The 27,730-nt window shown below is 36.2% G+C and overlaps 1 protein-coding gene across 3 annotated transcripts in view; it reads right to left on the reverse strand.

Annotated features, from left to right (window-relative positions):
- Positions 1-282: 282 nt before the first annotated feature.
- The window catches only part of Btk (tyrosine-protein kinase Btk29A), a 53,719-nt gene continuing 26,271 nt past the window's right edge, over positions 283-27,730 (reverse strand). Inside the window, exons 1-10 of one of the 3 annotated variants that reach the window (XM_030386559.2) lie at positions 25,294-25,741; positions 15,812-16,032; positions 4,027-4,277; positions 3,838-3,954; positions 3,631-3,711; positions 3,442-3,572; positions 3,245-3,373; positions 2,407-3,179; positions 2,204-2,337; positions 283-2,140 (exon numbers count right to left, since the gene is read on the reverse strand). In XM_030386559.2, coding sequence (XP_030242419.1) covers positions 2,042-2,140; positions 2,204-2,337; positions 2,407-3,179; positions 3,245-3,373; positions 3,442-3,572; positions 3,631-3,711; positions 3,838-3,954; positions 4,027-4,277; positions 15,812-15,953 — 1,857 coding nt within the window. In that variant the 5' untranslated portion in view covers positions 15,954-16,032; positions 25,294-25,741 and the 3' untranslated portion in view covers positions 283-2,041. Of the gene's footprint in view, positions 2,141-2,203; positions 2,338-2,406; positions 3,180-3,244; positions 3,374-3,441; positions 3,573-3,630; positions 3,712-3,837; positions 3,955-4,026; positions 4,278-7,382; positions 8,179-15,811; positions 16,033-25,293; positions 25,742-27,730 lie in introns of those variants that run through there. The other 2 variants (XM_030386560.2, XM_030386558.2) reach the window with 2 other exon arrangements.

Genomic DNA, 27,730 nt, shown 5'->3' on the forward strand with positions numbered 1-27,730 from the left:
GTTTGGTTTATGGACGTACAACTTATAACTTTATGAGTTTATCTATATGTAGAATGCATGTTAATGCTATGTCTACTATATATATATAGTGTAAACATATAGTAGTATATACTATATATATACATGTAGTTGGTTGTCATGGAGCTTACAAGCTATTCATATAAACGCATGTCTTAGACTAAGCATTGCTATCAAAACTGTATCAAAATTTCTATAAAACGTATTCCATTTTTATCTGTTATGTATGGGCATACACTTATCTTTATTAAATATTCTTCTTCGTTTTAGCTGATTTGATTTGTGGCTGTATTTTAATTTGATTTCTTTGGTGTTCGATTTGCAGTGAAATTTATCGTTATCGATTTCGATATCTATATATATAATATGTTATTGTTTATAAGTCTTGTGATTTCAGTTGCTTTCGGTTTGGTTCTCTCATTACTCTTTAATGGAATCGGGTTGTTTGGCTCGCAAATATATTTTGGCTGTGAAACCGAATTCAAGTGCATACAGTTCTGGCCCATTGTCTTCGAGGGCTTTTGCATCTATTCATGTTATTTTGTTGTTCTTGTTGTTATTGTTTATGTCTTGTGTAGTGAGTACTATGGGCATTGGCTGAAAGAACAATAAGAATGTGATAAACAATAAGCAAAGAAAAGAAAAATAAAAATGGTATACAATAAAACTAAAATTCTATCGGCTAGGCTATATTTATACATATTCCTATAGGCCAATTATTCATAGAGAAACTATATATGTTTAAGATTTCTTGAAAAGCATACAAAGTTTATTATTCTAGCTACGAAAGATATTAAAGTTTATTATCTCAATCCTATTCCATCTCAATATTTATGTTCAATCTGGAACAGAAAAAAATAAGAAATTAAATTGTACTTCAAAAAACAAAAAACTTTCAAAAATAATATTTTCATAATACATTTATTTTTATATTTTTCTTTTCGTATTTGTGGCTTAGGTGAGCATTAAAAATTAATTAAGTAAAACTTTTCATAAAATTAGATAAAATATATATAAATGTGTATATATTCGTCGCAAAGCATTTATGTTTTAAAAAGTTAAGAATCCATATAAAATTTAAAGCATATGTATATGCTAAAAAAAAAGGCAAAGTGATAATAATAATGTGTTTTGTTTAAAAATAAAAAGAGATTTGCGATGCATACAAATCGCAAAATGTTTAAATAATAAATCACAAAACTTAAGCTATGCACGTAAAATTCTAAGCTATCAAATATGCCGCAATTGTTGTTGTAGTGGTATTAGATGTTGTTATTGTTGTTCTGTTCTCAATCTCTTCTCCTCTACATAGCGCTTAAATATTAATTTTACGCTTAATCAGTTTTCTTAGATTCATTTTTTGTAATATTGTTTTTTGTTTTGTTTTTTTTTTTTTAATTACTACTTTATAAAAAGCACAATTATATTTATGTAGTATATGCCTAAACACATTTGCGTAGTATCGTATATTGTATGTCTGCATACATAAATATATATTTATATCGTATTTTTTTTATGAAATGTATCAAAAATTTGACTATTAACTACAGTTTACTATAATCCAAATATAGTTGTTATTTTTAGTTTTCTTTTGTTTTGCTTTCTGCTTTTTTTTGTTTTTTTGTTTATGCCAGTTATTTGCGCTCTTTAACCATGCACGTACATATACACACTTCTATTTCGATTTATATAAACATAATGATATCATTTGCTCAGCTTTATAGCTCTCTTAATACATTATAAATAATATAATAATTATGAATAATCATTTAGCTTTCGTTCATACATATATATATTAAGTAAAAACTATGTACGATCTCAAACTTAATATGCTTGAGTTGTTACTTGATTTTATGCCTTCATATCATTTCATATCGTATATATATATGGATATATTTATACATATATCGTATATACTTAACATTATCTCTTTATAGTTAATATTTAGTTAAATGTTGATGTTGGTTTTGCTAATCAGTGCGTGATCCCAGACGTTGATCCATTGTCTTCCCATTCGATTCACTTAGTCGGTCAGCGATTGGGCCACATGTGTCAATTGATCTTTGAGCCCACGGAATGAGGGACGATCCTCGGGTCCATGCGACCAGCACTTCTTCATGACCTACAAAAGAATTGAGAGACGATTATATATACTATATTTAAATAATATTTTGTGTGAACTTACTTCGTATATCTCCTTGGCACACGACTTTGGTTTCTCTAGTATAATGCCGCGCTGCACACGCTCCACAACTTCGGTGTTCTTTAGACGGCCATAGGGCATTTTGCCACAGGTGAAGATCTCCCACATGAGAACACCTACAGAAATGGACAGACAAATATTAGTATTTCTTGACCCATTCAATCAGTTCTGTCGGTAGCACTCACCATAGGCCCACACATCACTTTTGGATGAGAAGCGCGTGTAGTTGAGCACCTCGGGCGGTGCCCATTTGATGGGGAACTTTGTGCCGCCGGAGCTGGTGTATTGGTCGTCCAGCACGTACCGGGCGAGTCCAAAATCGGCCACTTTCACAACATTCTCGGAGCCCACAAGGCAATTGCGTGCTGCCAGATCGCGATGGATATAGTTGTGACGCTCCAGATAGGCCATGCCCTTGCTGACTTGTATGCACATGTCCAGCAGGAGGCCCATGTTGCCAATTAGCGCATTCTCGTTGCGGCGCAAATAGTTGAGCAGCGAGCCATGCTTCATGTATTCGGTGACAATATAGATGGGACGATGTTTTGAGCAGACACCGTAGAGCTGTACGAGATTCGCGTGCTGCAGCTTGGTCATCACCTTGGCCTCCTCGATGAAATCATCCTCGGACATGGTGCCCTCCTTCATCATCTTGACCGCTGTGTCGATTGAGCCACGCCATTTGCCGCGACGCACAACACCAAACTGACCCGAGCCCAGCTCTTCCATCAGCATCAGCTCCATGGGATGGATTTCCCATTTGTCATGGGATAGGCCCGCTGTCGGTGGCACTGGACGATCGCATGGCGATGACTTTAGTCTGCACGCCAAGCCGCCCGAATTATGGCGATGATAGTTTATCAGATCCGGTATAGTCTCGCAGCAGTGCTTCTCGCTCAGATAATATTCGCCGCGGGCGTTCTGTTTGATGTGATAGTGCTTGACATGCGATTGGGGACTGCAAAGCAATTTAGTATTCAAATTAGTATTGATGATATATCAAGGTCCATCTGGAGCACTCACACTTTGGTATGCAGCGATAAAGTATAGAGACCCTTGGTCGATGACTTGCGCACCACAAAGCAACCCTCCTTGTCGCCCTGCTTGAGCAGCGATTCGGCACGTTGTCGCGACATGTCGCCCACATACCATCTGCAAGAGTAAGGATCACCATTTAGTTATATATAAGACTGCATTGGTATATAGTTAGCTGAGCTTACTCATAACGCTCCAGTCCCAACAGCGCTTTGGGCTTCACATAATTGCTGGGTATGTAGCCGACATTGCCAAGGGCATCCTTCACCTTCCACCAATGTTCCTGTGAGTCGTCAATGACCTCATATTCCGCATTCTAGAATTGCGTTTATAATAACTATAAGGTATTACATTATTGAAGGTATAGAATTTACTTTTTCTAGAGATAAATCTCCGCCTTCGATGGCTTTGAATGGATAGAGGGCCACCACGAGCTTGACAAAGTGTGAATTGTCCTGGAATGGAGAATATATGAATAAATATAGAAACTTTATGATATATTATGATAAGAAATTGCGATATATAGAATATATTTTAATGTATATAAATATACATAATTGGTATACTGTTGTATAGCTTACCTTGGCTTTGGAGTTGGGCGTGCCAGGCGTCGGAATTCCGCCAGGCATGTTGGCATCCAATAAAGCTCCGTTGCCGTTCAGTAAAGTGGGTGACTGCTTAAACGTTGTCAGCGAGGACTGCAAAAAATTACATTAGACAAAAGATCTCTCTCCTTCTCTCTTTCTCTCTCTCTCTCGTCCTCATCTTACCTGTGGCTGTAGCGATGTGGGCGTACAATTTCCACCGCCGCCTCCAACGCCGTTTGAACTGTTCAAGGCTGCACCAACACCGCCGACACCGACGGCAATGCCACCGCCGACACCACCAACACCGACAACACCGACACCACTGCCACCTAGGCTGCCGGAGCTGTTGTGTTGCAAACTGAATTGACTGTTGGTCGTCGAGTTGTTTGGACTGATGCTGCGCGTCGAATTCTGGGCTGGAGAACTGCCGTTGCCTGGAAAAGCAAGAAAATTGAAAAAGGTATTAGCGAAAATTTGAAACTATTATAAAGTCGTACAATCTTATATGAGTTATTGATAAAAATTTCGAGAAATCATATAAGCATAAAACGAATCTATATTATAATTTCGAACAAGTTTTTTGCCCAAGTCTTTCGAATTCTTTATGCAATATATATATATATATATTAAAAGTCCCATTTAATTAAAATAACGTGTATTTATTAAAAATACCATATAATTTATATCAAATAAGCTTAATCAAACATTTGCCATTTGCTGTTTCATATCAAGCAAAACTTGGGTTCAAGTTCGTTGTCTAAGTCTTTCGTTTTCAAGGCATTCCGTTTGCCGGCCAATTGACAAAAAAAAAAATAACGCCAAATAAATGGAAATCGAATATCAACCAAATTAATCACACTGGCATACAAAATGCTGCTTCAACTGTCGTTGGCGGTAATTAGCCAAAGCAAAGTATCGAAAATCGCCTTAAAGTCTCAAAGAAAAAAAAAAAAATTAAAAACTTGACTCAACGTGGCGATTCTTGCCAAGGTTAATTACGCCAAATTCGACACTGAATGAAATGCTAATGGCTGACAGCGCAGACAACGAGATGCCAAGGCGACCCAAACGCCCACAGCCGACGCCAAGCGGCGAGGGGCAGCGCGGGGTTAAAGTTGAGCTTGAGGGTGGACAGACGCGACTGAGGCTGACACGGCTGATGACTTTATCTAGCTCGCATCGGCTCAGTGTCTGTCAATAATATTTCACTATATGCAAAACAAACGAACCGAAAAAAGCTTTAAAAATAACTATAGTATGTCAGAGATCTGGCATGCACTAGAAGATACCCTGTATGTAGCTGAGGTGCAGCTAAATCACAAATACATAATACTATTAAATTTAAGAGTAATTATATAGTTATTAATTAGAGTATATAAGAAATATATAATTTCTTATATAATTTTTTTTCTTTGAGAAACTAAAGCATATTTACGCATATATAAATTCAAACTTTTTTCTAGCTACTTTTCCAGGGTATAAACTAAACTTCAAATCCAACCCCAATTAAGAAAAATACTCGTAGTTTTTAATTTTTTTTGTTACTATTTTGTGAGTTGTAGGCGAGTTATGCAACAATTACACACACAGTTGCGATGTGTGAGTATTGCGATGAGTAAGCAGCAGTTAAAATTCGAGCACTCGAGCTCTGTAAGCACTTCAATGCTGCGAGCACTCAAGTAGGCGCCTCTTGAAGCCCGCTTGCGCAGGCGTTTTTGCTCGAGAATCGAATTCGAAACGAATTTTTAAACAAACAAATAAAAAACAAAAGTGAAGGTTAATCGTAGCGAAAGTGAAGCGATTTCCCAAGCCTGAATTCACAGTTAGTTTTCTGTTTTCTGTTTTTTTTTTTTTTTAATAATATATATTGATATTTGTAAATGCCCTGCGGGTTAAAAGCAAAAAGCATAAAGCATAAGGCATAAGACAAAGCTTTTCAATTGATCAAACCATTTTCAATATCGCAAATGCGGGCCACATTTTTCATGTGAAAACTCACGATGTGTGCTGTGTCTACCTTTTTTTCTCTCCCTCTCCCACTCTTCCTCTCGCTCTCTCTCACACACTCTCTGCAGCTCTCTCACGTTGCCTAAACAACAAGCAAAACGTGGCGACATTGCAGCCTGCAGGCAGCTGCAGCTCCAACAAAAAGCAGATGAAAAAAATAAATAAATAAAAAATAGAAAGTTTTTCTTTTCCCATCGCACTTGCCGGCGCCGCTTTTTGCTTTTGTTATGCCATTTTCCTCCATGCAAATGAAAAGTGCCTGCAGTATTATATTCATTGTCTGGCCAAAGCTGCGCAGCAACTGAGCAGTGAAGAGACTTGGGAAATGCCTTGAATGTGATTAAAGGCTCTCAAGTTGAAGTTTTCTAATACTTGAAGTTAGTTGCGCTGCATATGCTATCGATAAATATCGAAACAAAGCAGTTGTAGACTGAAAATGTTTATTATTACTATGACATATATAGAGAGAGTAAAAAAGACGAGCTGAATATTTAGGATCCGCCCTCTTTGCTTTGAGATAATAATAGTAAAAGAGCTTATTTATTAAAATTCAAAGCGTATTTAAGCTTCGTTGTGACTGACTGAAAACAAAAGCTTTATCTCAATTAATTCAAGCTTTCTATTCACAATTTTCCACGCGCACATAAACAAATTGGCCCCCGACAAACGGAAGCAAAATATTTTTATCATGCTCCTATACGAGACTCTGTATATGTATACGTACATATATACAAAAAAAAAAAATGATTGCTTATGATTGAAGGCGCAATGGGCGTGGCCTGACAAATTGTCATTATCTACCGCTGCCACAGCCGCTGCAATTGTGTTTATGGCCAATTGTGTAATTTTCTTTGCATTTTCTTGCACTTTTGCATTTTGCTTGCTGCTTTGGCAAATTGTTATGCAAATAAATGTTGAATACAGCCGCCAGACCTTGCTAACTGACAAACAAAACAAGTTGCCAGACTTTCAAACACGTGTTCTACTGCTTGTTCTTGTACCTGATCAGGTAAAACTCTGAATTTTGAGCCGTGCTCAAGCGTGACTCACGCCTTGTAACGCCCACGAAGAGCTCAGAGAGCTTAAATACATATTTAGATATTTATGCATCGATGTTTTTATTGAATTATTGAAACATAAGGGCAATACAAGAAACGTATACGGTCACGACTCGATTAACAAACATAAGGATGTTTATCTAACTTTTTGAATAATTACCATACAAATTAAATATCATATAAAAATATTTATATCTAAAATATCGTAATCATACTGTTATTTATCATTTTATATTAAATATATTTTTGTAAATACATTTTTAATAATATTCCTTCTTTCTTATTCATTTATAACTAACTTCGCCTGTTCACCCAAGCCAACTTCCACAGTATTTAGAGCTATCGAAAAAAGCTAAGCGGCATTTCGCATACCATAATGGAATACCAGAATAGAATTTTGTACTTTTTGGATTAGTTTTGCATCATCATCATCATCATCATCATCATCATCATCATATGACGATATATGCTTACCCAGCTTGAGAGCCGATAGAAGCATCATCTCAAATGCCGCTAATCAAACTTCAAAATCTGCAACACACTCAAGATTTGTTTTCCTTTTCTATTTATCAATGTTGAAAGATAATTGAAAATTGTGTTTCACTTTTATTGAGATAATTGAGCGTAAAAGAGATTTTCTGCAATTTTGTTGGTCAATATTTGTGTCAATTCACTTTCACATAAATCACTTGTTCAATTGTTCAGTTGTTTGTTGCTGTTGTGATGTAGCTGTTGTCGTTGTTGTTGCTGTTGTTGCATTCGCTTTGACTACAGTTTAAAGTGGTTGTCAAACTGGTTTCATGGTTGCTTCCTTTTTGCAAATTTGTTGTCGTAGTCGTTGTAGTTGTTGTTTTTGTTGTTATTGCTATTGCTGTTGCTGGCATTTCCATGCTACTTGGCCTGACCTTTAGGCGTACGACGCTCTGTTGCGATCTGTGTTGTTGTGACTGGCTTTTACCGTTACACATCAAGCCTGGCCCCCAAGCGGTTCCTGGCAAGCCGCTCGAACTGTACAAGCGATAGACTACTCTATACAAATATACGTATATTTAAATTCTGATATCCACTTGATTTCAACTTTCAATTTTATATTTCTTCTTCATCTGCTTTTTCTTCTTCTTTGGCTTTCACGCAATGGCAGCGGCAGCCATTTTGAAAACAATTTTCATGACAAGACGTAAGTTGCGTTTCGTTTATTTTTTTCTGCACTCTAACGGTGATTTACACAACAGCAAAAATAACAACAATTAACGCCAGCAGCTCGTTAATAATGTTATTGAAAAGTATAATTGAATAAAGTTTTTTTTGGGTATTTTTTTTTTTAATAATTGGAAATATATTTAGCGCGCCGCGAACTGTTTCTGTAAATGTTTAAAAGCCAACTGACAAAACGGCAAATGAAATTTTTGCTAGCCAGCCACAGCAACAGCAGCAACAAAAGCAACAGCAATAACAACATCAGCAGCAGCAACTGTAGTAGTCGAAGGTGAGCGACGACGCTGGCAAGTGTAGAGTAGAGCGAACGACGAACGCATGAATGGCAAACGCTGAGAAAATAAAACAAAAAAGAAGAAGAAAAAAGCCACTTGAACGCCAGCAGCGGCAGTAAACATAAAGTAAAACTTAATTGTACCAGCCGAGCAGCAACAACAATCAGTGCAGGTGGCAACGGCGGCGACGACGACGACGTCGACAGGAGTGCGGACAGAGAGGCAAAGAGCAAGCTTAAAGCACAGAGCGCACGCGGAGAGCCGAAGTTGGGAACGAGCAGCAGCAACAGCAGCCGGTGCTGCAGCAGCAGAAGCCGCCAAGCGCAACGATTGAAGACAACGATGGCTGGTGCTTGGGCAAGATATAGAGGCACAGATCAAGACTTCTGCCCACTGGCCATGTGTGTGTGTGTGAGGCAATTGTAACTGTAGATTTTAAATGTTAGCAGAGAGCAAAAGGCAAACAGCAGCGCCAAAGTTCCAAGCAACAGTTACATCAATAGCAACAAAGCTAGGCGAAAGAAAAAAGCAACAAGTTGCATATGCACACACACACACGCATACACATGCATACACGCACACACACACGTTTATAATACGCAAATTTGAACAAGACGCAACAACAAAGTGCGTTGAGTTTTTGTGTAAAACTGTTAAATTTGTATTTCTCTTTTTTCCGCTGTCGCTGTAATGACGATGAAGCAACAAGCAGTGCAAAAAAAAAAAAAAAAAAAGAAAAAACAAAAACAACTGCAAGCTGTTAAAGAGTGCAAAACGAAAGAGAAAGAAAGTAAACGGCACGAGGGGTGGGTGAGTGCGCACAAAAACTAGCTTAAGACAACACAGCCATATTTAGCTAAAGAGCTTGCACTTACTCTCGCTGCTCTCTTTTGAACTTTGCCTGCAATTAATAACTCGTGAGTCAAGTTGCTTTTAAAGCGCTGCCTAAAAGTAGGCAGCGGAAAAGAGACCGCAGCAGTGTGCTGAGCAACGACTGAACAGAAAATCAAAGCAACATGGAAGATCCATTGTTGCTGTCGCTGTTGTTGTTGTTCTTATTGTCGTAGCTGGCGCGTGCAGTAAGCACATTTAGTTAACACGTAAAGTGCAGCAAAAAGCAGACAAAGAACAAGCAGCCGAGTAAAAGAGATAGATAGCATGTTGTGTGCCTACTTAGCGCCTTTTTCTTAAGCACACGCGCTGCATAGGAAATGCATAATAAATGAAGACGAACTACATAATAAATAATAAATTATGCAATAATTTTAAATAAAAGAAATAAGTATAAATGTTGCGCAACTGAAGGAAAAACAATTAGCAACAACAAATTAAGGTTAAATGTTTACATCCGAAGCTCATAAAAAGCGTGTGAAAAGTGTTGTCAACCAATTTGCAATTTGCCTGAAAAAAAAAAATAAATAAATAAAGAAAACTCGCAAATACGAAATAATTACAAAAAAAAATTGTAGAAAACCAAAAGGCAAAACAAACAAACAAACAGCAATCAGACAGGAAACTGCAAAGCACAAAGCAAAAACAATTTTTAATCATTATTTTTGCTGCTGTTGTTATTGTTGTAGTTGTTGTTGTTGTAGCATTTTTATGCAAATGTAGGTTAATAACATTTCAGCGCATGCGCGACGCGCATACAAAATAATAGCAACAATTACAACAACAATAGCAAAAGCCCCCAACAACATTGATTCATGCGTAATAAACTTTTCGACTTATAATTAGATTCGTGCATAAAAATTGTGCGAAAATCAACTAGATGGATACCCTGTAAATGTGAAAATTTTTGTTAAAATAGACAATATAAGTCCAATTCGATCTAATTTTAATTGAATGTCCTGAGTATAAATGTTTATGACAATTAAAATTAGTATAGTTCCTATAAACTGTAAAACAAACTGTAAGCAATACCAATCAAAATTCCGTTTATCGAATTTATAAGTAATAAAAATTTATAAAAATAATATTCTCTGTCTTTGTGTAGAATAGAAACTACACTAAGGAACGGTACAGATTTTAAAAGCCGCTTCTTTTGATATTTAAACAAGAACCAATAAGACTCCACGCCAGCTAAGTAACTGATAAATATAATCGAATATGTAGTTGCATATAGTAATTGAAGCAGTCTATGTGTGTGCTGATCTGCTGCACTTTTAATGATTACAGGGTATCGAGTGCAAAGCAAGCAAATTACAAGTGCAATCACAAATTACATTTAGTCTAGGAACATTAAAGCTGTGGGCGTTACGCCTAACCGCCGATGTCGACTCTGATTAATTGTCTAAAGCGAAATAAATCTACCGATCGCATAGAACATATATCGTGGAATGCATTCCCAACTAAGCCATAGAACACACACAAATAAATATTTTAGACGGAAGTCAAATTGCAGCCAGGCACTCCAGAGACCTTTAAGAAACAGTCAAAGCGAAAGGGAGAACGGAAATTGTGAGCAAAAGAGAACAATTGCAAGAAATCGAAATTCCTATCGATAGCGTCTGTACATGCATAAATAGTTGTTAATTATAGTTTGGCTGTAAGTCACGTAAGTTATTGAGAACTATTCGAAATGGATTGCAATTGCTGCAGGCATTGTAATAGTAATTATTACAGGCATGACATCATTTGCTAAATTTAAATGGAAATAAATATATATGCATACATACAGGTATATTTAGGTACACATAATGTATAAATAAAGTTTGCTGTTATCTGCGTTACGTAAAACGGAAATGTCGCCTTTAATGACAACGATTATTCTTAGATAAGATGTACGACAGATAATTTGAGTTTACATTTCGAGCTTTACATTTCTTATGTTAAGCATGCAAATATTTATAACATACAGTTAATATAAATTTGATTTAAACTTTAATATGTAGTTTTGAACAGGGTAACAATTCTTAATAGTCCTCAGGGATTTCTTTTTGGCTTCGTATAAAACAGATAACAAAGAAAATAAATATCATCATGTATTTATATGCTAGTATATATTATCTTAATATCCAATATTGTTTTCTATAAAGTAATATACCGAAAAATCGATCTAAGAACTGAGCTAAGCAATGTTACCAAATATTATTATAAATATCACGTTCTTCAGACATATTAAAAATCTATGTAAAATTCACATTAAAAAAAAAAAAAAAAAAAAAAAAAAAAAAAAAAAAACTACATATACATATATATTTATACAGAAAAATCTCTCTTTAAGAAAAAAATATCAATTAGGCTTTAAGCTAAAGCTTTCCCCACTTTCATTTAATTTTCTTTAATTTTGTTCGCTGTCCCCAAAAATTGATTTTTTTTTAAATATTTTCAATGTTGCTAAACTCGCAGTTGTTGCAATAATTTGAAGCCACCCGCTGGCGCTGCGGTCAATTAACGCAACATAAAACAAAATTCAAAGAAACATCAGCAACAGCAACAGCAGCAGCAAATCAACTTAATTTGCATATGAAAAATGACAACAACAAAAGAAACAAAGGCGGGTGGCTCCAATTCAATTTCGAGTTAAAACAAAAAGTTGTTTTTAAATATGGCTTATAAATGTTGTCTAGTGAATGTCGATGTTGTTGTTGATGATGGCGTTGTTTTTTTTTTTTATTAATTTTTTCTTTTATGCATTTTTAATGAAACCATTTAAAAGACAACAACAACAATCGCCGCCTGCAACAGCTGAATAAAAACAGAAAAGAAAAAAGTTGTTATAAAAATTTATTGTTGTAAAAGTATCTGCGAGACTTTTTGGCCAAGACGAGTTGATAAGCAACTTTTGTTGCCTGCTCTTTTGACCTTGGCTAAAAGTTGTTGGTGTTGTTGTTGTTGTTGTCCGCGCATCAGCGTTTATAAATTCATATTTTTCGGTGGAATTTTGTGCAATACGAAAATTTTTCAGCATTTTTCAAGCTGTCAATAATGAAATTTGTTGAACTCGTTTCATGTAGCATTTTATGCAAATTTCATTTGATCGAATACCCAATGAAAACGTGAAACTAAATAGGCCATAGTAGGCAGCAAGCGCAAGCGATCGATAAAGAAAGCACTAAAGAAACAACCAATAAAACTAGCCCAGTACAGGGTAAGTTTCAGTCGTTTACTTCCCTGCTAGCTCTAAATGCTAACCGGATATTCCAGCTCAAAAGAGATCTCTTTAACCATTGCTAGCGACACGTAGCGACGTGTCCAGCGTCTCTCACCGATTGGAATTACAACAACTGTTTCGAATTAAGTTCATGTTTTAAGATTGAGCGTCATGGAAAGCGGTTTTAGCATTTTAATACAGTAAATTTGCTGCTATTTAGCAGCGCTTTATTTAAAACGTGCCTGACCCACAGTCGGTTTTCGCATTGCGGTTTTGGTCAGTTCAGCGAAGCAGCGAAGGCTGAGAACTGGGTAACTCCCCCGGGTGCCAGGCCAGTTACAAGTCAAGTACCACCACAGCCACAGTAAACAGGCCCAGCAGCGTTGAGGTTGACGTTTTTATCGCACTTGCATTTGTCAACTGCCTCGCGAGCACACATACACACACACACACTCACACATTCGCCTCACAAATGTGTCACAAGATAAGAATTTGCATTTGGGCACGATTCTGTTAGTTGCGACGTCACAGTAGTCCATGTAACAGCCTAATCGATATGTATCGTTATCGGTGAGCACGAGCTAAGCTAAGCTCGAAAAATGCTGAAATTAATTTCAATGTCTGTTTCAACAAATTAACTAAATACCCTGTATATCAAAGCGAATCATTAGGCAAATATTTGCTGCAGCTGTTTTCTGTAATCTCAAACAACATCGATAATTGTCATTATTGAACTATTAACAGTTTGCACGCGGCAGCTGTTGCGATTAGGTAAATATTTAGCTAATAATTGAATTTATTCTAATTAGTTTTTAAATCACTTCTCATATATATCGCTTGAATATTTTTTCAGATTTGCAAAATAATCGATAAATAATGTTCAAGTTATCGACAGCATACCTTGCATTCAGCCTAATTTCCCTTTTGTGCAGGGTATCTAAATGCAGGCAAAATTGATTGGCTACACCGCTGGTCAATTGCTTGACCAACTTAAAAGCAGCCGGCAACTGACTACAACAACAACAACAACAGCAGCGAGTTACAAATTACAACAACAACAATCAAGCTGCCATAGTCAAGTGGCTGTTTGACCGTTTGGCTCAAATTGCGAATGCAAATTGCGAATTTTTGTGGTCATTGTTAAGTAAAGGCCATAAATAGGCTCACAGCAAAGGCAACAACAACAACAACAGCAACCATAACAGCAACAACAACTTCAGTTAACAACAATGCAATAATTTTATTGTCAACTTTACATTTTGTATACAACGAATCACAGGCAAATGGCAAGTTATGCAGATGCAGATACGAATGCAGATACAGATACAGATACAGATACAGATATGTTCACAGCTGCAGATACATACACACAGCTTTACCTATAGATACATTTACAGAGCTCAGCTCGATCTGGTAGTGCTGTCTGTCTCTCTGTCTCTCTGTCTGTCTGTCTTGTCTGATCTAGCCCCTTGGGGCCAGCTTTCAATCTAGCCTGTAATTGTTCCACATGAACAAAGAAGATGCGCAAATGCGTTTAATATATGCACGAGCTAGAGATGTGCATTTATATGCAAAGTTATACATATATACATATTAAATATATAATTATGATCACTAAATTTTAAAATGGACAAAACTTTTATTTAATTTTATAATGAAAGCAATAACATTGTTACGATGGACAAGCTCAACAATTTGAACGATCTTAGAAGCCAACAGGCAAATTTATACGATTGCAATCGTATCGATTGGTAACTAATATATCACAATCTGACGATGAACTTTTCATAATTCTTCAATGGCTGTTGAAAAGCATTAAAATTTGACCTTAACCTTAGTATCTATATACAAACATATAAAGATAGAATGATGGCTTTATATTCATGACATTCAAAATATCGATAACTTTTTTATCTATCTATAGCGAAAGACTTTCAATTGATAAACAATTAAAATAAATTACATTTAAATCCCTTTGTCGTATGTGTCATATTTATCTTATAAAATCCACTAGCTCACTTTTCGATATATATCGATTTGATTCACTCCGATATCCTACAGCAAATAATATTGTACTATGCACTAAAATCTGCTCAACTTCCAATACGTTCTCCATTTTACGGCAAGTCGTAAAGGCGTTCTTCCAGCTGCCATCTCAATTGACATTGATGTATCTGCATAAACAAATGCACATCCATAATTATGCATATGTATGTGCATATTCTTGTCACGCCCATTTGTTGGATTTCCTTATTGGCACGCTTTGCACTTTCAGTTTCGCTAAGCTTCTCCGTTGGGGCTTGGCTGGTTGCTAATTCATTTCAATTATGCAATTGCCGCATCTGTTGTCTGCATCTGCGTTTCTTTAGCTGTCATGCCACATCATCATCATCATCATCATCATCATCATTATCAGCATCATCATCATGAGCTTGTCGATCATCTAATAACCGCCTGCCATCAGCGTGTTCATCGTCAGCCTTATATTTAACATAATTGCCCCCGGGGCTTGCAGTAAGCGAGATGGAGAACTCTTTGCCTTGTAATGCAACACAAAAACAACAACAACAAAAACAACAACAATAACTAAAACAAAGAACAAAAACAGAAAATGCAGCTGACAACGCCGCGTCGACTGTCGCTAAACACAGCTCTTGCCAGACCTTGTAATCATCGACAGCAAACGCCTCCAGATGTTTAATATGAAATAACACCATAAGCCAGATCCAGACGATGATATTCTTGCGTTATTCCCCCACTCTGTTCACAGTTTCTCATGCAGGCGGATCTTTAACGATCTTAGCAAGATCTTGTTTTTACTTTCACTTGAGGTCATGCGATATTATATATACGTATAATACGAGTTACATATATAGAGTCGAATATATTTCATTAAGTTAAATTGTTCTGCTGATTAACTAAAATACATTTTTAGGAACTCACATAGTTCTCCTTATAAAAAAGCACAGTTGCGATCATTTTAAGAGTTAAAGATCCCATGAATATACAATATATATAATCTAAGCTTATCAATATAAATATTAGGCATTCAATTGAACTAGATGTATTTGTGGATTTGTCTTAATATAGAGAACTTTTATATAGACAAATATCTCTCTCCGATAATCCAAATCCTCGAATATTATTATTCATATGTCAATATAGTAATACTTAGTGCTATGATTAGGGCACAATAATTATATATTATTAAAATATTTATTATTTATCAATATAAATTCTTATTTCTTTAGCTTTCATTTTCACTTTCACATATATTTCACTTGTTTGAATTGATATTCTTTTGCATTTCGTTTTACCTTCTTTGGCCTTGGAGCTAGTGAGGCTGTGGCCGATGTGATTCCAAAAGTTGAGGCGACAGCCAAAAACTTTCATTTCCTTGACGCGCTCCTTCATGTTGCCAATGACGCTCGTTTCGGCCAGACTCACGCAGGGTATCATTACAGCAACAACAGCGAATGTTGCTTGTTTTCTTTTTTTTGCTTTCCTTCTTTGTTATCTGGCGCACTCTATGCAAAATCTGGCAACGCCAAACAGCAAAAGCACATAAAAATTTTAACGAAATCAAGAAAGAGATGAGCAATTGTTGTGCGTTTTGAATCGAAGGCAATTTGAAATCATTTGACGACGCGTTGTTATGGGAGAGCGAGAGAGACAGGAATATGGATGGCAATTGCCTCACTTGTTATGTAATTTTGATTGACAGCTACATACACCAACACACACACACACACAAATATATCAAAAATCATCAACTGTTCGTCCATTGCTCGCGGAAGTATTATTTTTTGTATTTTTTTGGCAATTTTTGTCTAGGCCAACTTGAGAAGTTTTTTTTTATTTTTTTTGTAGTCAATTGCACGTTTTAATAGCCAACAAAAATTATTATTTATAAGCAATATAAGAATCATATGCTATGCGCAATGTTTCAACAATCAATCAAAAGTAACAAAAAATTAAGTTTTTTTTTTTTTTTTTTTTGAGTAATTTTGAAATACACCAAGCTCAGCATGCTTCCTGCTAAATACCCTTGATGAGCTGTGATCTAACAATATATAAATCAAATTGAAATCTTCAAAAAACTAGGAAATCATTTAAGCTAAAGAAGAAGATAAAAACAAAAATTCTTTTATATATGTACATATATTAAAAGTAACTTCATACCTTTCACATATTTTACGACCCAATAATCCCATATAACTAAAGATATAGTATAACAATAACGAAAAGAATTTGTTTATTTATTAGACAGCGTGCTGAAATTTGCCGAATATCTATCTAACTCCAAGATAAAAAAGTTCTATTCCAACCTATTTGATTTTCAAACATTTCTATGACAGCTATATAAAATAATCATACAATACGTTCGAGCTCATCGTATATATTTTCTGCTGCATAAAGAAACCGCTATACCGAATTTCATTAAGAAACCTTCACTGCAAGCTCAGTTCACATGGGTTTAGGACAAAGGCTAATATATTATTATTGAAATGCTCTATGTGTAAATATTCTTTATGCGAGGTCGTTGGTGTCTCCTTCTATGCGATCACACATTTCCAGGGTGTCTATTGCCAAGCAAACAGAATTTCAATTTCAATTTGAATTTGACAATTTGTCAATAAATCAATCAAAAGTTGAAATCAAAATCAGCTGCTGTGCTGCTGCTGCTGTTGCTGCAATTTCTGTTAGATCTATTGATTTATGTTATTAAACACGAAACGTGCTTTGTTTGCATAGCTAATCAGAAATTCCTATTACTTAGTTCTTTTTTTATGCCAAAGATTCTGCGAAGACGTCAAATTGCGTCATGAAGATTCGTTTAAAAATGAGAGAAAAAAAACCCAAATAAGCAAACAGAACGAAAAATAACAAAAGAAACCTGAAAGAGACAAGATCAACAACAACAACAACAAAAACGCGTAATGACAATAAATGAGGTTAGTTTTCAGCTGCTGAGGTTGCATTTTTGCAGTCGAAGATAATGAATGATTGACGATAATGATAGAAGATCAATGAATACTCTTGAGAAACCCAAGTCGGTGGAGGTTAAGTACCCCCCTCTCTATCTCTCTCACTCACTCGAGATCTCTCAATTTATAGAGGCAATTCGAGCTGAGTTAATTGCTGAAAGTCGAAAACAAAAATCATAAAGTTTATTGATTTTTCTGTGGGGCTAATGAAGTAGACCCCCATTTGGTGGGCAAATAGTTGAGATCTATGCATTGGAACGGATTTTAATGGAGCCGACAAAAGAAAACTTTTGTCATTACAAGGGAAAACTTATAGGTAAACAATCAAACCGCTGCAAATTCCTAATTACCGAAACAAACCATATTATCTACCACGATAGTTCTATTAAAGGTAAAACTTTTGTATCATAATATTTTGACCAGAAGGTTAAAGAATATAGAATAATAGAATACAAAGTAAAAGTATTCGTCTCAAAAATGATCCATAACAATACCTAAGAAATCTATTGTTGAAATAGCCCTACTATAATAATATATATATTCTCACAAACATCTTGTGCAGCTTCTTCCTGCTTTACGTTTTATGGCATATCCAATCGATAGTTAGTTGGAATTTCATTGACAAAAACTTGGCCCAGTCGAGAGTGGGTAAATACCAGCAAGAGGCTGATCTATCTGTAAATTGAAATATACATCTAAAGTTGTTTTTTTTTTTTTTTTCTGCTCGAGTTGATCATAATAGCACGATAATGATTATGATAATCGGTGTTCATAATGACGTTGGTTATGATGAGACTGACAAAACCTTGAGCGGCAGTAAAATAAATCGATGTACGCATATCTGAATCTATTAGCAGAAGTATCTGTGGCTATTGACGCAAGCTGAAGTTGTATTTGTGCGTCTTTATGTGTGTTTGTATCTTGTATTTGTATAGTTATATGTAGCCAATGCTTAAATAGATGCAGACAAAAATACATATATGCTTATTGTATCTATGTCTGAATCTATATAGATGTAGTGCTATCTCATTGAATTAAGTTTTTATCAATATCTGTATCTACCTACGTATCTATATCTATATATCTAAATATAACTGTATCTATTCCTATGTGATTGTGTAGTTGTTTCGACATTTCCATCTTTATCTACATCTTCTTTAAATTTATAAGTATCTACATATCTCATTGTATCTTGTATCTGTATCTATTTCTGTAGCTTCAGCTGTATCTAAATCTATACATCTGAGCCGTAGGCGCAGTTCATTGAGCCTGTCAGTTAGACGTGAGCTAGGCTACCTCTGATGCTGTTGTTGCTGCATAATTAACATTAATTTCGGCTTGTTGTTCGCTTTGTACGCACTATAAATCAAAAGTCAATCAAGCAAACAACAAAATCTTTTGAACTCTACGAATAAAGATTCGCAACGAGAACAAGAAAAAACGACGACTTAGTATCGAAGAGAGAAAAACCAAAAAGCAATTGCTTAACAAATTTTTATAACAAGTAAAAGGCAAAAGGGCGTGGCGCGATGTAAAAACAAGCTCAAATTTAAGGGGGATTATAATTCGGAATTGATTTACAAATTGATTATTATGGAAAATACTTTTAAATTATGTAAGAATTTGTTTAGGCCAAATAATTTTGTTGAAAATATTCTAAGCTAAAATTCAAGTTAATTAAGGTCTAATCTTTTTAAAGATAAAAAATAAATTTATTATATTTTTTAGTTTACTTTAAGTAAAATTTAGATTTACACTTTTTACAGTTAAATTTTGCATATAGAAAAAATAATCGTTAACAACAGACAACAGACAATAACTGTACGTCCAAAATTTATGAGCAAAAAATGCTAAAAAAAAAAAAATCTTCAATCTTAAAAAAATCATATATCAAGAGAAATTTGCAATTAAAAAACTCAAAGCGCTTGCTCTTCTTCCTCTACCCAAAGAGTTAAGATCGTATCGCTTAGAAGTGTTTGCTGTTGCTTTATGGTTATATACACATCTATAATATACACACATACATATGTATATTTTAGATGTGTATGTGACACAGATGGATACCCTGTCTGTAGATTGAACTTGTTTTTGACCTTGCGAACGCGCGCTCGCGCTTTGGAAGAAAGCGTTTGCTTAAGCATGCAAAATTTATTTACGGAGGAGCCAAAGGCGTGGCACAGTGAAAGAAAGCAACCGTTTTGACCTGATTCGAGTCGAATGAGAAAACAACAACAGCAACAACAGCAACAACACGACGAGAAGCGTGTACAAAGCAAAGAGCTCCAAAAATAAATAATAATAATAATAATAATAATCGTATAATCAATTTCGAAGTCGGACAAGCGCTGCGACTTTCAACGTTAACATTGAGGGCATTGCAAATTTGTAGGGAGCGACAGGCAGACTGCGAGAATGAGAGGGAGGCAGTGAGGGAGCAGTCGCTTGACATCCATATGAAAAGGGGCACGTCGCTGACCTTGACCCGCACGCTGGGACCAATAAATATGCAATTTTATTGGCCAATCTTTAGCCCCTGCCCCCGCTCTCCAACCACTCTTTCCAACTCTTTCAATCACAACCTGCGCACTTTGTGCAGTTAATTTACTTTGGTAAATTGCTAACGGTACAAATGCTAAAGCTTTTTGCCAGTCAAGCGAGCTGCAGCGATCAAGATAGGACGAGAGGGCAGCACCGTAAGAGCGAAAGAGTGAGGGAAATAATGAGCGAACTTAAGAAACTTGTTTGGGCGAATTGATATTGTTGTTGTTCTTTTTCGACAACAACCTTCGAGATGTGCAGTAATGAGAGAGTGCAAGCAAGAGACTGACAGAGGAAGAGAGAGAGAGAGAGAGAGAGGCAGAGAGAAAGAAGAAGGCGTACAGACAGGGCGCAGAGTAGAGAAACCACAACAAACAAGCAAATAAACCGTTAGCTGAAGGATGCCAACATGTAAGAGAAAAAGAGGGAGAGCCACAAGGAGAGAGAAAGAGAGTAACTGACAACGAAAAGAGAGTTATTGCAATACGAAAGCTAGATTTAGCAGGAATTAGGGCTAACAAATAGCCAAAATTTAAGTACAAATTTATGTTTCACGTTAAAAAAAAAAAATAGTTGAACTCATATAAGAATTTCATTTAATGGAATTTATGGGTATACAAAATTAGGTTAATGAAATATTTTACATAGATTTATTTTCGGTTCTTCAACGCTTTTTTAGCGTATAATTTAAAATTAGCTAAATCTAGCACTGCTGCCCTTTCAGCAAAAGAAAAGCCAAGAGACTCTAGAGATAAATACGCGGAATTGGCAACAGTTGCTAACGCATTATAAATTAACTGGGCCCGAACGAAACTCGGAGTTGCTAAGCCTGTTTGCCGTCGTTTGGCCACTCGATTTTTCGCTGCAAGTGAAAAATTCGTTTTTCCACCGAAAAATGCATAATTAACAAACGTTAAGCATCTCCAGAGTTGAAATACACTGAGCGAAAAAAGTAATACGCTCACCTATCGTGTTCTTATTTTATGCCAAAGTTTTCAACTATGCATAATATAGTTTAATATATCATATTTTATTGATATATTTAGAACCAAAATATTTAAGAATCAATTCGAATTACAAAACCCTTAGCTACTTCAAATTTTATCTTCAAATTTTTACCTGCAAATGCCACACGCACACCATTTCTAGTTATTCCTAACTATTTTCTAACTATACCAATTATCCAAATACCGTTTGGCCATTTGTTTAGGGTTTTTCGTTTTCGGATTTTATGATCTTTAGATGCCAATCACATTTACAGGGAACTACAGACCGAACATTCGGTTTGGGCTTGGGTTCGGGTTCGGGCTCGGTTTCGGTAGCGCTATCAAAATATATTTGTAACTCCCTCTCCACATTCTATTTATGGGCAGGTTACATTATGCGAAGACAGTTACAAATTGAAAACTCGCGTGTGTTTATGTTATTTTTTTTATATTTTATTTTTCTGCCTCCTTTACGACAATTTCAAGCCAACCTTTAATGTTCAGACGGGGAATGGATCCGTTTTTTTATGGGCCACTTTCTTATGAAAAAAAAAAAATGCCTCAAAGCTGGAGTGGAACAAAAGAAATGCTGAGACAAAAAAGCTTTGGTTAGAACTCGACTCAGAGTTGAGTTTTAATTGATTTCTATTGAAATTTGAAACGGAACTTTTTAATGCCCAACCAGATAAGAAACAGAAAAAACGTAATTAGAAAGAACTTGAAGAAATGCAACCAAAATTGTATTTTTTATGATAGTTGGACTACGGCTGACATTATTTTTGAGAGAGATTCTCTAAATTTAAAGTACTCACAAAAAAAAAAAAACATTATTTTAATATCTTAAAAATAAATTTAAAAAAAATAGAGTTTCATATATCTAGAGGAAAAAACTAAACAGAACTGAAAACTTGTTAAACTAACTTTATGCAGAGGCTACGTGATAAGCAGACGAAATCATTTGTGTGCGACGTGCTTGGCCTCAAGATCAAGAAGAAGAGAGATAGGGATAGAGAGAAAAGAAGAAACACAAAACAAATAAATTCCTGATAAAGCCAAACTAAACAAAAACCCGAAAACCAATTGCAATCAACTCGAAAAATAAAGAGGATGAAGAAGAAGCAGATCCTGTTTACGGCATATATACAAATATTGAATTACACAATGAGAAGGTCAAATTTCTGTGTGAGGATCAGCTTAGGACGGTTAAGTGGTTGCGGCTACCTGCTTAGAGACATAGACAGGTCTGCAGACGACTTTAAAGTGGAGGTACTTCTTTGCAGGCGCCTGACCACTAATTGGTACCAAGAGCAAGAGAGGACGAGAACGAAATAAATACAAATAGAATATAGTTAGAGTTAAAGCTTGCTTAACAATTGAAAAAGAGATAGAAATGGGATATTTTGTGCAGTCACTGGTTAGAATTTTCCTTTCTATGCCTCGCTTGATTATTCAACAACAGAAAAATCCCAAAAGGGAAGACGAAAAAGTATTGAAAACAACGAAAATTGCCCATACAAGCCAACTCTGACGCTGCTCGAGCTTTCACTGTAGTGCGCTCTTTCGTTCAAAAATTTCCCTTCAACATGTTAAGCTCTTTAATTTAGCGACACGTGCCTAGCCCAACATTTTGTCTTGCCAATTAACATTTGTGCATAACATTAGCACGTACATTAACGTTAGCAGTAACATTTATGCGGCGCGAATGAAACACAAAAGAAAAACTCATAAATATGAAAAGATTTGCCTGTCTTCTAGCTCACACCACAGACAATATGAAATTAAATTCGAGCCCACATTTCCCTGTATTTATTGCCTTCTGTTCTCACGAAAGTTTTAAATGATTGCTTTTGTCTTTTTCTTTCTACAAGTTAATTAACAACAAGAAAAACAGAGAGCTAAAAGATTTTTCGTTTTGTAGAAGCTGCGCGTTAGATAAGCAACAACAACAGCTCTAGCAGCGGCTCCAAAGCGGAAAGTCAAAAAAATAAAAGAAAACAAGTAAGAACGTTGCAGTCGGGCGCTACCGACTGCGGAATACTCATTCACAGTCACTTTGTAAATTTAATTTAATTTAAAAAAATTAGTACAAAACAATTATGCTTTTTGATTATATTGTAGCTTTTGGTAATTTTTATCGAGTAATCGATAATTATTATATTGATCGTGCACTTTTTGAGTACAAATGTATGGTAATTTTCGTTGATAGCTTTCGGTCACACCTATTGCAGATTCTTTAGCGTTTGCTTACATTACAAATGCGCGCTTTTTAGCATTCTAAGAATTGCGATTGATTTCTGGATTTTCTAGCTGTTATTGTAGTTTTGTCAGATGACGCTCTGTTATTAGCTTATTGTATTTTAGCTAACAGCTTGTGAAGCAAAGTGATAGCGTGAGCGCTAAAGGCGTCGCAAGTTATGTTACGGCGACGGAGGTTCAAATCCCCATCGGGTTTTTTTTTTTATCATACATATTTCGTTTTTTTATAAAATAGATATTTTATTCTTTCAATTAGAAAGAACAATTTTATAAGTTTTAAGTTGTTTCTTCTTAAATAGCCCTCATATATGTATGTACGCATATATGCATGTATATGTATGCACATAAGTCTGCACGCATATGTAGCATCAAGCATTACAGCCTTTCTTATGCACGCGCTCATTTGTATGTGCGTATGTATGTAATGCAAATTTATCATCCGCTACTCTGGCTCTTCTTTTCTATAATGCGTCATATCAAGAATCTCATTTTTGCATTTCATTTTAATTGCGTTTGTTGACAGTAGGCGGTAGCGCTGTCGGCAAAGGCGCCGGCTAAATTTGTGCTTGTTATTTTGACAAACATGGCTTGGGTGCGAGTTCAAATCCCGCGGAAAACTCTTTTTTGTAAATTGCAAATTTTGTTATTTTAGCTTCTTTTATATTTTTTAAGTATTTAAATTTTATTTTTAAATTTTATAAAATCTTTCCTTCCGTGTTATCAATGCCTATTAAGCCTATTTGTATATACATTTACAAATGTACATAGATAGCTCAAGCATATAAATGTCGCAATTTAATGCTACAAATGCCAATTGCCACGCCCCTAGTGGCCGTAGACACCTCATTTTTGGCCAGTTCTTAGAAAGAGCTAACGGTAACATATATGCGAAATTTAAATGCTTACGCTCAAAAAATGTGAAAATTACAGGGTATTTTTCGATATGCCACGCCCCCAAAGAGGCGTGACAATTATTTTTGGGGCATCGATAGAGGAGGTTACCAGTAACTCAACTATCCAAATTTGAAGCTTCTAGCTCTTAAACTGTAGGAGATATAAAGTTTTGCGGTTTGCCACGCCCCCTTTGGGCGGACATATATCCACCATAGCTTGTTGGACTTGGGTGGTCAACTCGCGTATATATACCAAATTTCAAGTCTGTAGCATCAATAGTACCTAAAATATAGCCAAATTTGAAAAATCACTATATCTTCAGGGCCGATTTGCCACGCCCCTATTAGGCGTAGACATAAAATTTTTTCATCAGTCATTATAGAATTATAGCATTAGCTTACGTGCGAAATTTCAACGTTCTAGCTTTAGAACTTTAGGAGATACAGTTTTATCTGATTTGCCACGCCCCCAATGGGCGTAGATATATCCACTATAGCTTTTTGGACTTGGGGGGTCAACGCGGATCTACATACCAAATTTCAACTCTCTAGCTCTTTAACTAACATGATTTCTGGTATATCGGAAAATGCATTTTCCGATTTGCCCCGCCCCTAGTGGGCGGATCGGGAAAATTTTAACACTTTATAAATCGGAGTTATACACGAGTATGTGTTCAAAATTTCAAGTCTCTAGCTTCAATAGCGGCGAAATGAACTGCGTTCATACGGACAGACGGACAGACGGACAGACGGACAGACGGACGGACGGACGGACGGACAGACGGACGGACAGCAAGACGGACATTGCACAAAACCAATATACTAATTCACTTCGTGAATGAGTATAAAAAACTGCGCACGCCAAAAAAGAAACAAGTTAAACAGCTTTGTGCTTGGCGTTGCCAGACTGTCCCCAAGCCCCATAAAAGACGTGTATATGCAGCTAAATGCAAGTGTATGAGTGTGTGTGTGTATGCGTGACATAAGCCACTTTTACTGTTAGAAATTCAATTTGGGGGAGGAGATGCGCACATTTTAATTAGATTTAATTTTGTGTTTTACATTATTCTCTCGAGTAAATTGCGCGTCAAATGATTTTGATTTGCACTTGATTTATTTAAATTATTTAAGTATTTACATAATTCAGCTGCGATTTCTTTGTTGTTTGTTTGTTTTGGGAAACTTCACTAGGATTTCATTTGTTGTTTGTTGTTTTACATTTTGTTGCCGCCACGTTTTGCTCATTAACGAAATGCAATTAACTTTGACTGGTTGTTATATTTGACAATTATCATTGCATGACTTTGGTGTTGTATTTATTTTCGTAGATATATTTTTATAATTATTTCTTTTGTATTTTCTCGACTTTGCTTTTCGCCTAAATGACATTAAAAGCGCGACTTGCGACGCCAAGAAACGTGAAACTAGCAACAATTTATTTTATTTTAATTTTTCTTCTTTATTTTTGAATGGCACACGCGTTCAACGGCAAACGTTGACGTTCAAGTAACGACGCGCGCAGCGCTCTATCTTAAGCCTGTTGCGCACTCAAAGACGGCTCGTAAGCAACTGAACTGAACGAAGACACGGCGAGTACGTGTGCGAGCAGAGCGAAACAAGTTGAGGGCGTGCGCTTCGAGTTTCGAGCAGCAACTCAGAGAGCCAGAGCACGAGCAGAGTAGTTCGGCGCTCTGAGAGTGGAGCAGAGCATTCCGTTTGGGAGTTGATGTCTGCCATATGGGAGGAAAAAAAGTACATAAACAAATGCAAGCAAAGCAACAAGAACGCAATGCACTAGCATGTATGAGTGCATACGTAGAAATGTACAAACAGCTTGCTGTTGTTGTGTTGTGAAGTCTAGGCAAATCAATGAGCACACTTACACTTACCCATACCCATAAGCAGTTACAGTTAGAGTTTAGTTACGTACCTGCAAAGAAAAAGAAAGAGAGGGGAGAAAGAGCAGGTTAATAAGTGCTGACAAATAAAGTTCTAAAGTTGTTAAATTTGCTGCCAGTTGCACAGGAAGAGCTACAAGCAAGTTTTTGTTGATGTTTTTTTTTCTCTCTCTTTTTTTTTGGCAGCTGCAGCTGGGGTAAAGACAAGCATGAACATGTTTTGGCTTCCAGCCAAAATGGAAATGGAGATGGAGAACGAGACGACGATGGCTAGTATCAATAATATGGCGCAATTAGAAAACACACAAAAACAAACAAGAAAGGGAGTGACAGGGAGAGAAACAGGCAGAGAGACAGCGATTGTTTGCCTACCGGCTATAAGAATAAAACAAAAATTTCTATTAATTCTTGTGTAATTAGTTAGTCTTTTGTGTTAATCAAGCTGTGAATTTACATAAGAAACAATAGTAAAGTGTGCGTGTGCGAGCGTGTGTGGCCCGCAGCATAAAACAAGCCAGCAGACAGACAACAATCATCATCAACGTTGATTATCAAAACTTAAACAGTTGTCAAATGGCCGCAAGATTAATTGGTAAAAGGCTGTATAAAAATAAGCATTGCGTAGCAAAACGCAGGAAGAGAGCGAACAAGAACGACTTTCAAAAGCACACGAGAGAGCTTTTAAGCAACTGCTGCTGCTGCTGTATCTGATTTCCCACGTTTAGAACGAATCACAACAGAAACGCATCATTAATCATGCTAGGCAGCCAAAGACAGAGCGAGATGGCGCGCACTGAGCGTATGTCAGGCTAAGAAGGAAGCCGAAAAAACTTTAGGCAACCGAGTGGGCAGGCCTGGGCATGGCAGCGAAGAAGAAACAACAGCCCAAGTCAAAGATGCATGAAAAAGGCACAGCACAAAATAAAAGTCAGATCATTGCAATTGGCTGTTAGCGACTGTGCGATACTCTGCTTGCTGTCTAAGTGCTATTTAGAGAAGTTTCCTTAACTATAAATATCAAAGTGTGACTTATAGAAAATTTTATTATTATAATTAAAGTTTTTATCTTAAGCATGACAACAATATGTTTATTATTTTTCTTTTTATACATATTTGTAAATTTATAGACATGTACACTAATATGCCCGTTTGTTCAATTTCTGAACAGCGTAAAAAAGCGCGTCTGAGTTTTTGAGGCTCTGCTGCTGCGCTGCTTCATTGCTGTTCTTTTCATGGTCAATCACCCGACGCTTTAAAAGGAGACGCAGTAGAAGAAAAAACAACATAAGAAGGCAACAACAAAAGCGCCTAATTACAATCATTTGTGACTTTCAAATGGGCGAGAGAGATGCCTATCGCTTAATAGGCGCAGCACTAATTTAAGAGAGTGAGAGAGCGCGCAAGGCATATTAATCAGAGCAGCTACGCCCGGCTGCAGCAATTGCGCCTGATCCTCCGCCTGGGCAAGTTCATTGCACATGCCCAGCGACACACACACACACACACACACACAGTCACATGTGCACACTAGACACAATTTTGTTCCTCTTATTTTTGTTGTTTACTTTTTCCAGCGCGACGCTGGCAGCAACAATTGGGGACTGGCAAAAACTGGTTTTGTTGTGTGTGTGTTCACAATTTTTCGCTCTTTCGGCGTCGCTCTTAAATATCGAACTG

This window comes from Drosophila navojoa, chromosome 3, assembly GCF_054131105.1.
Source record: "Drosophila navojoa isolate 15081-1374.11 chromosome 3, UAZ_NAV_1.0, whole genome shotgun sequence".
In the NCBI taxonomy this organism is placed as follows: domain Eukaryota; kingdom Metazoa; phylum Arthropoda; class Insecta; order Diptera; family Drosophilidae; genus Drosophila; species Drosophila navojoa.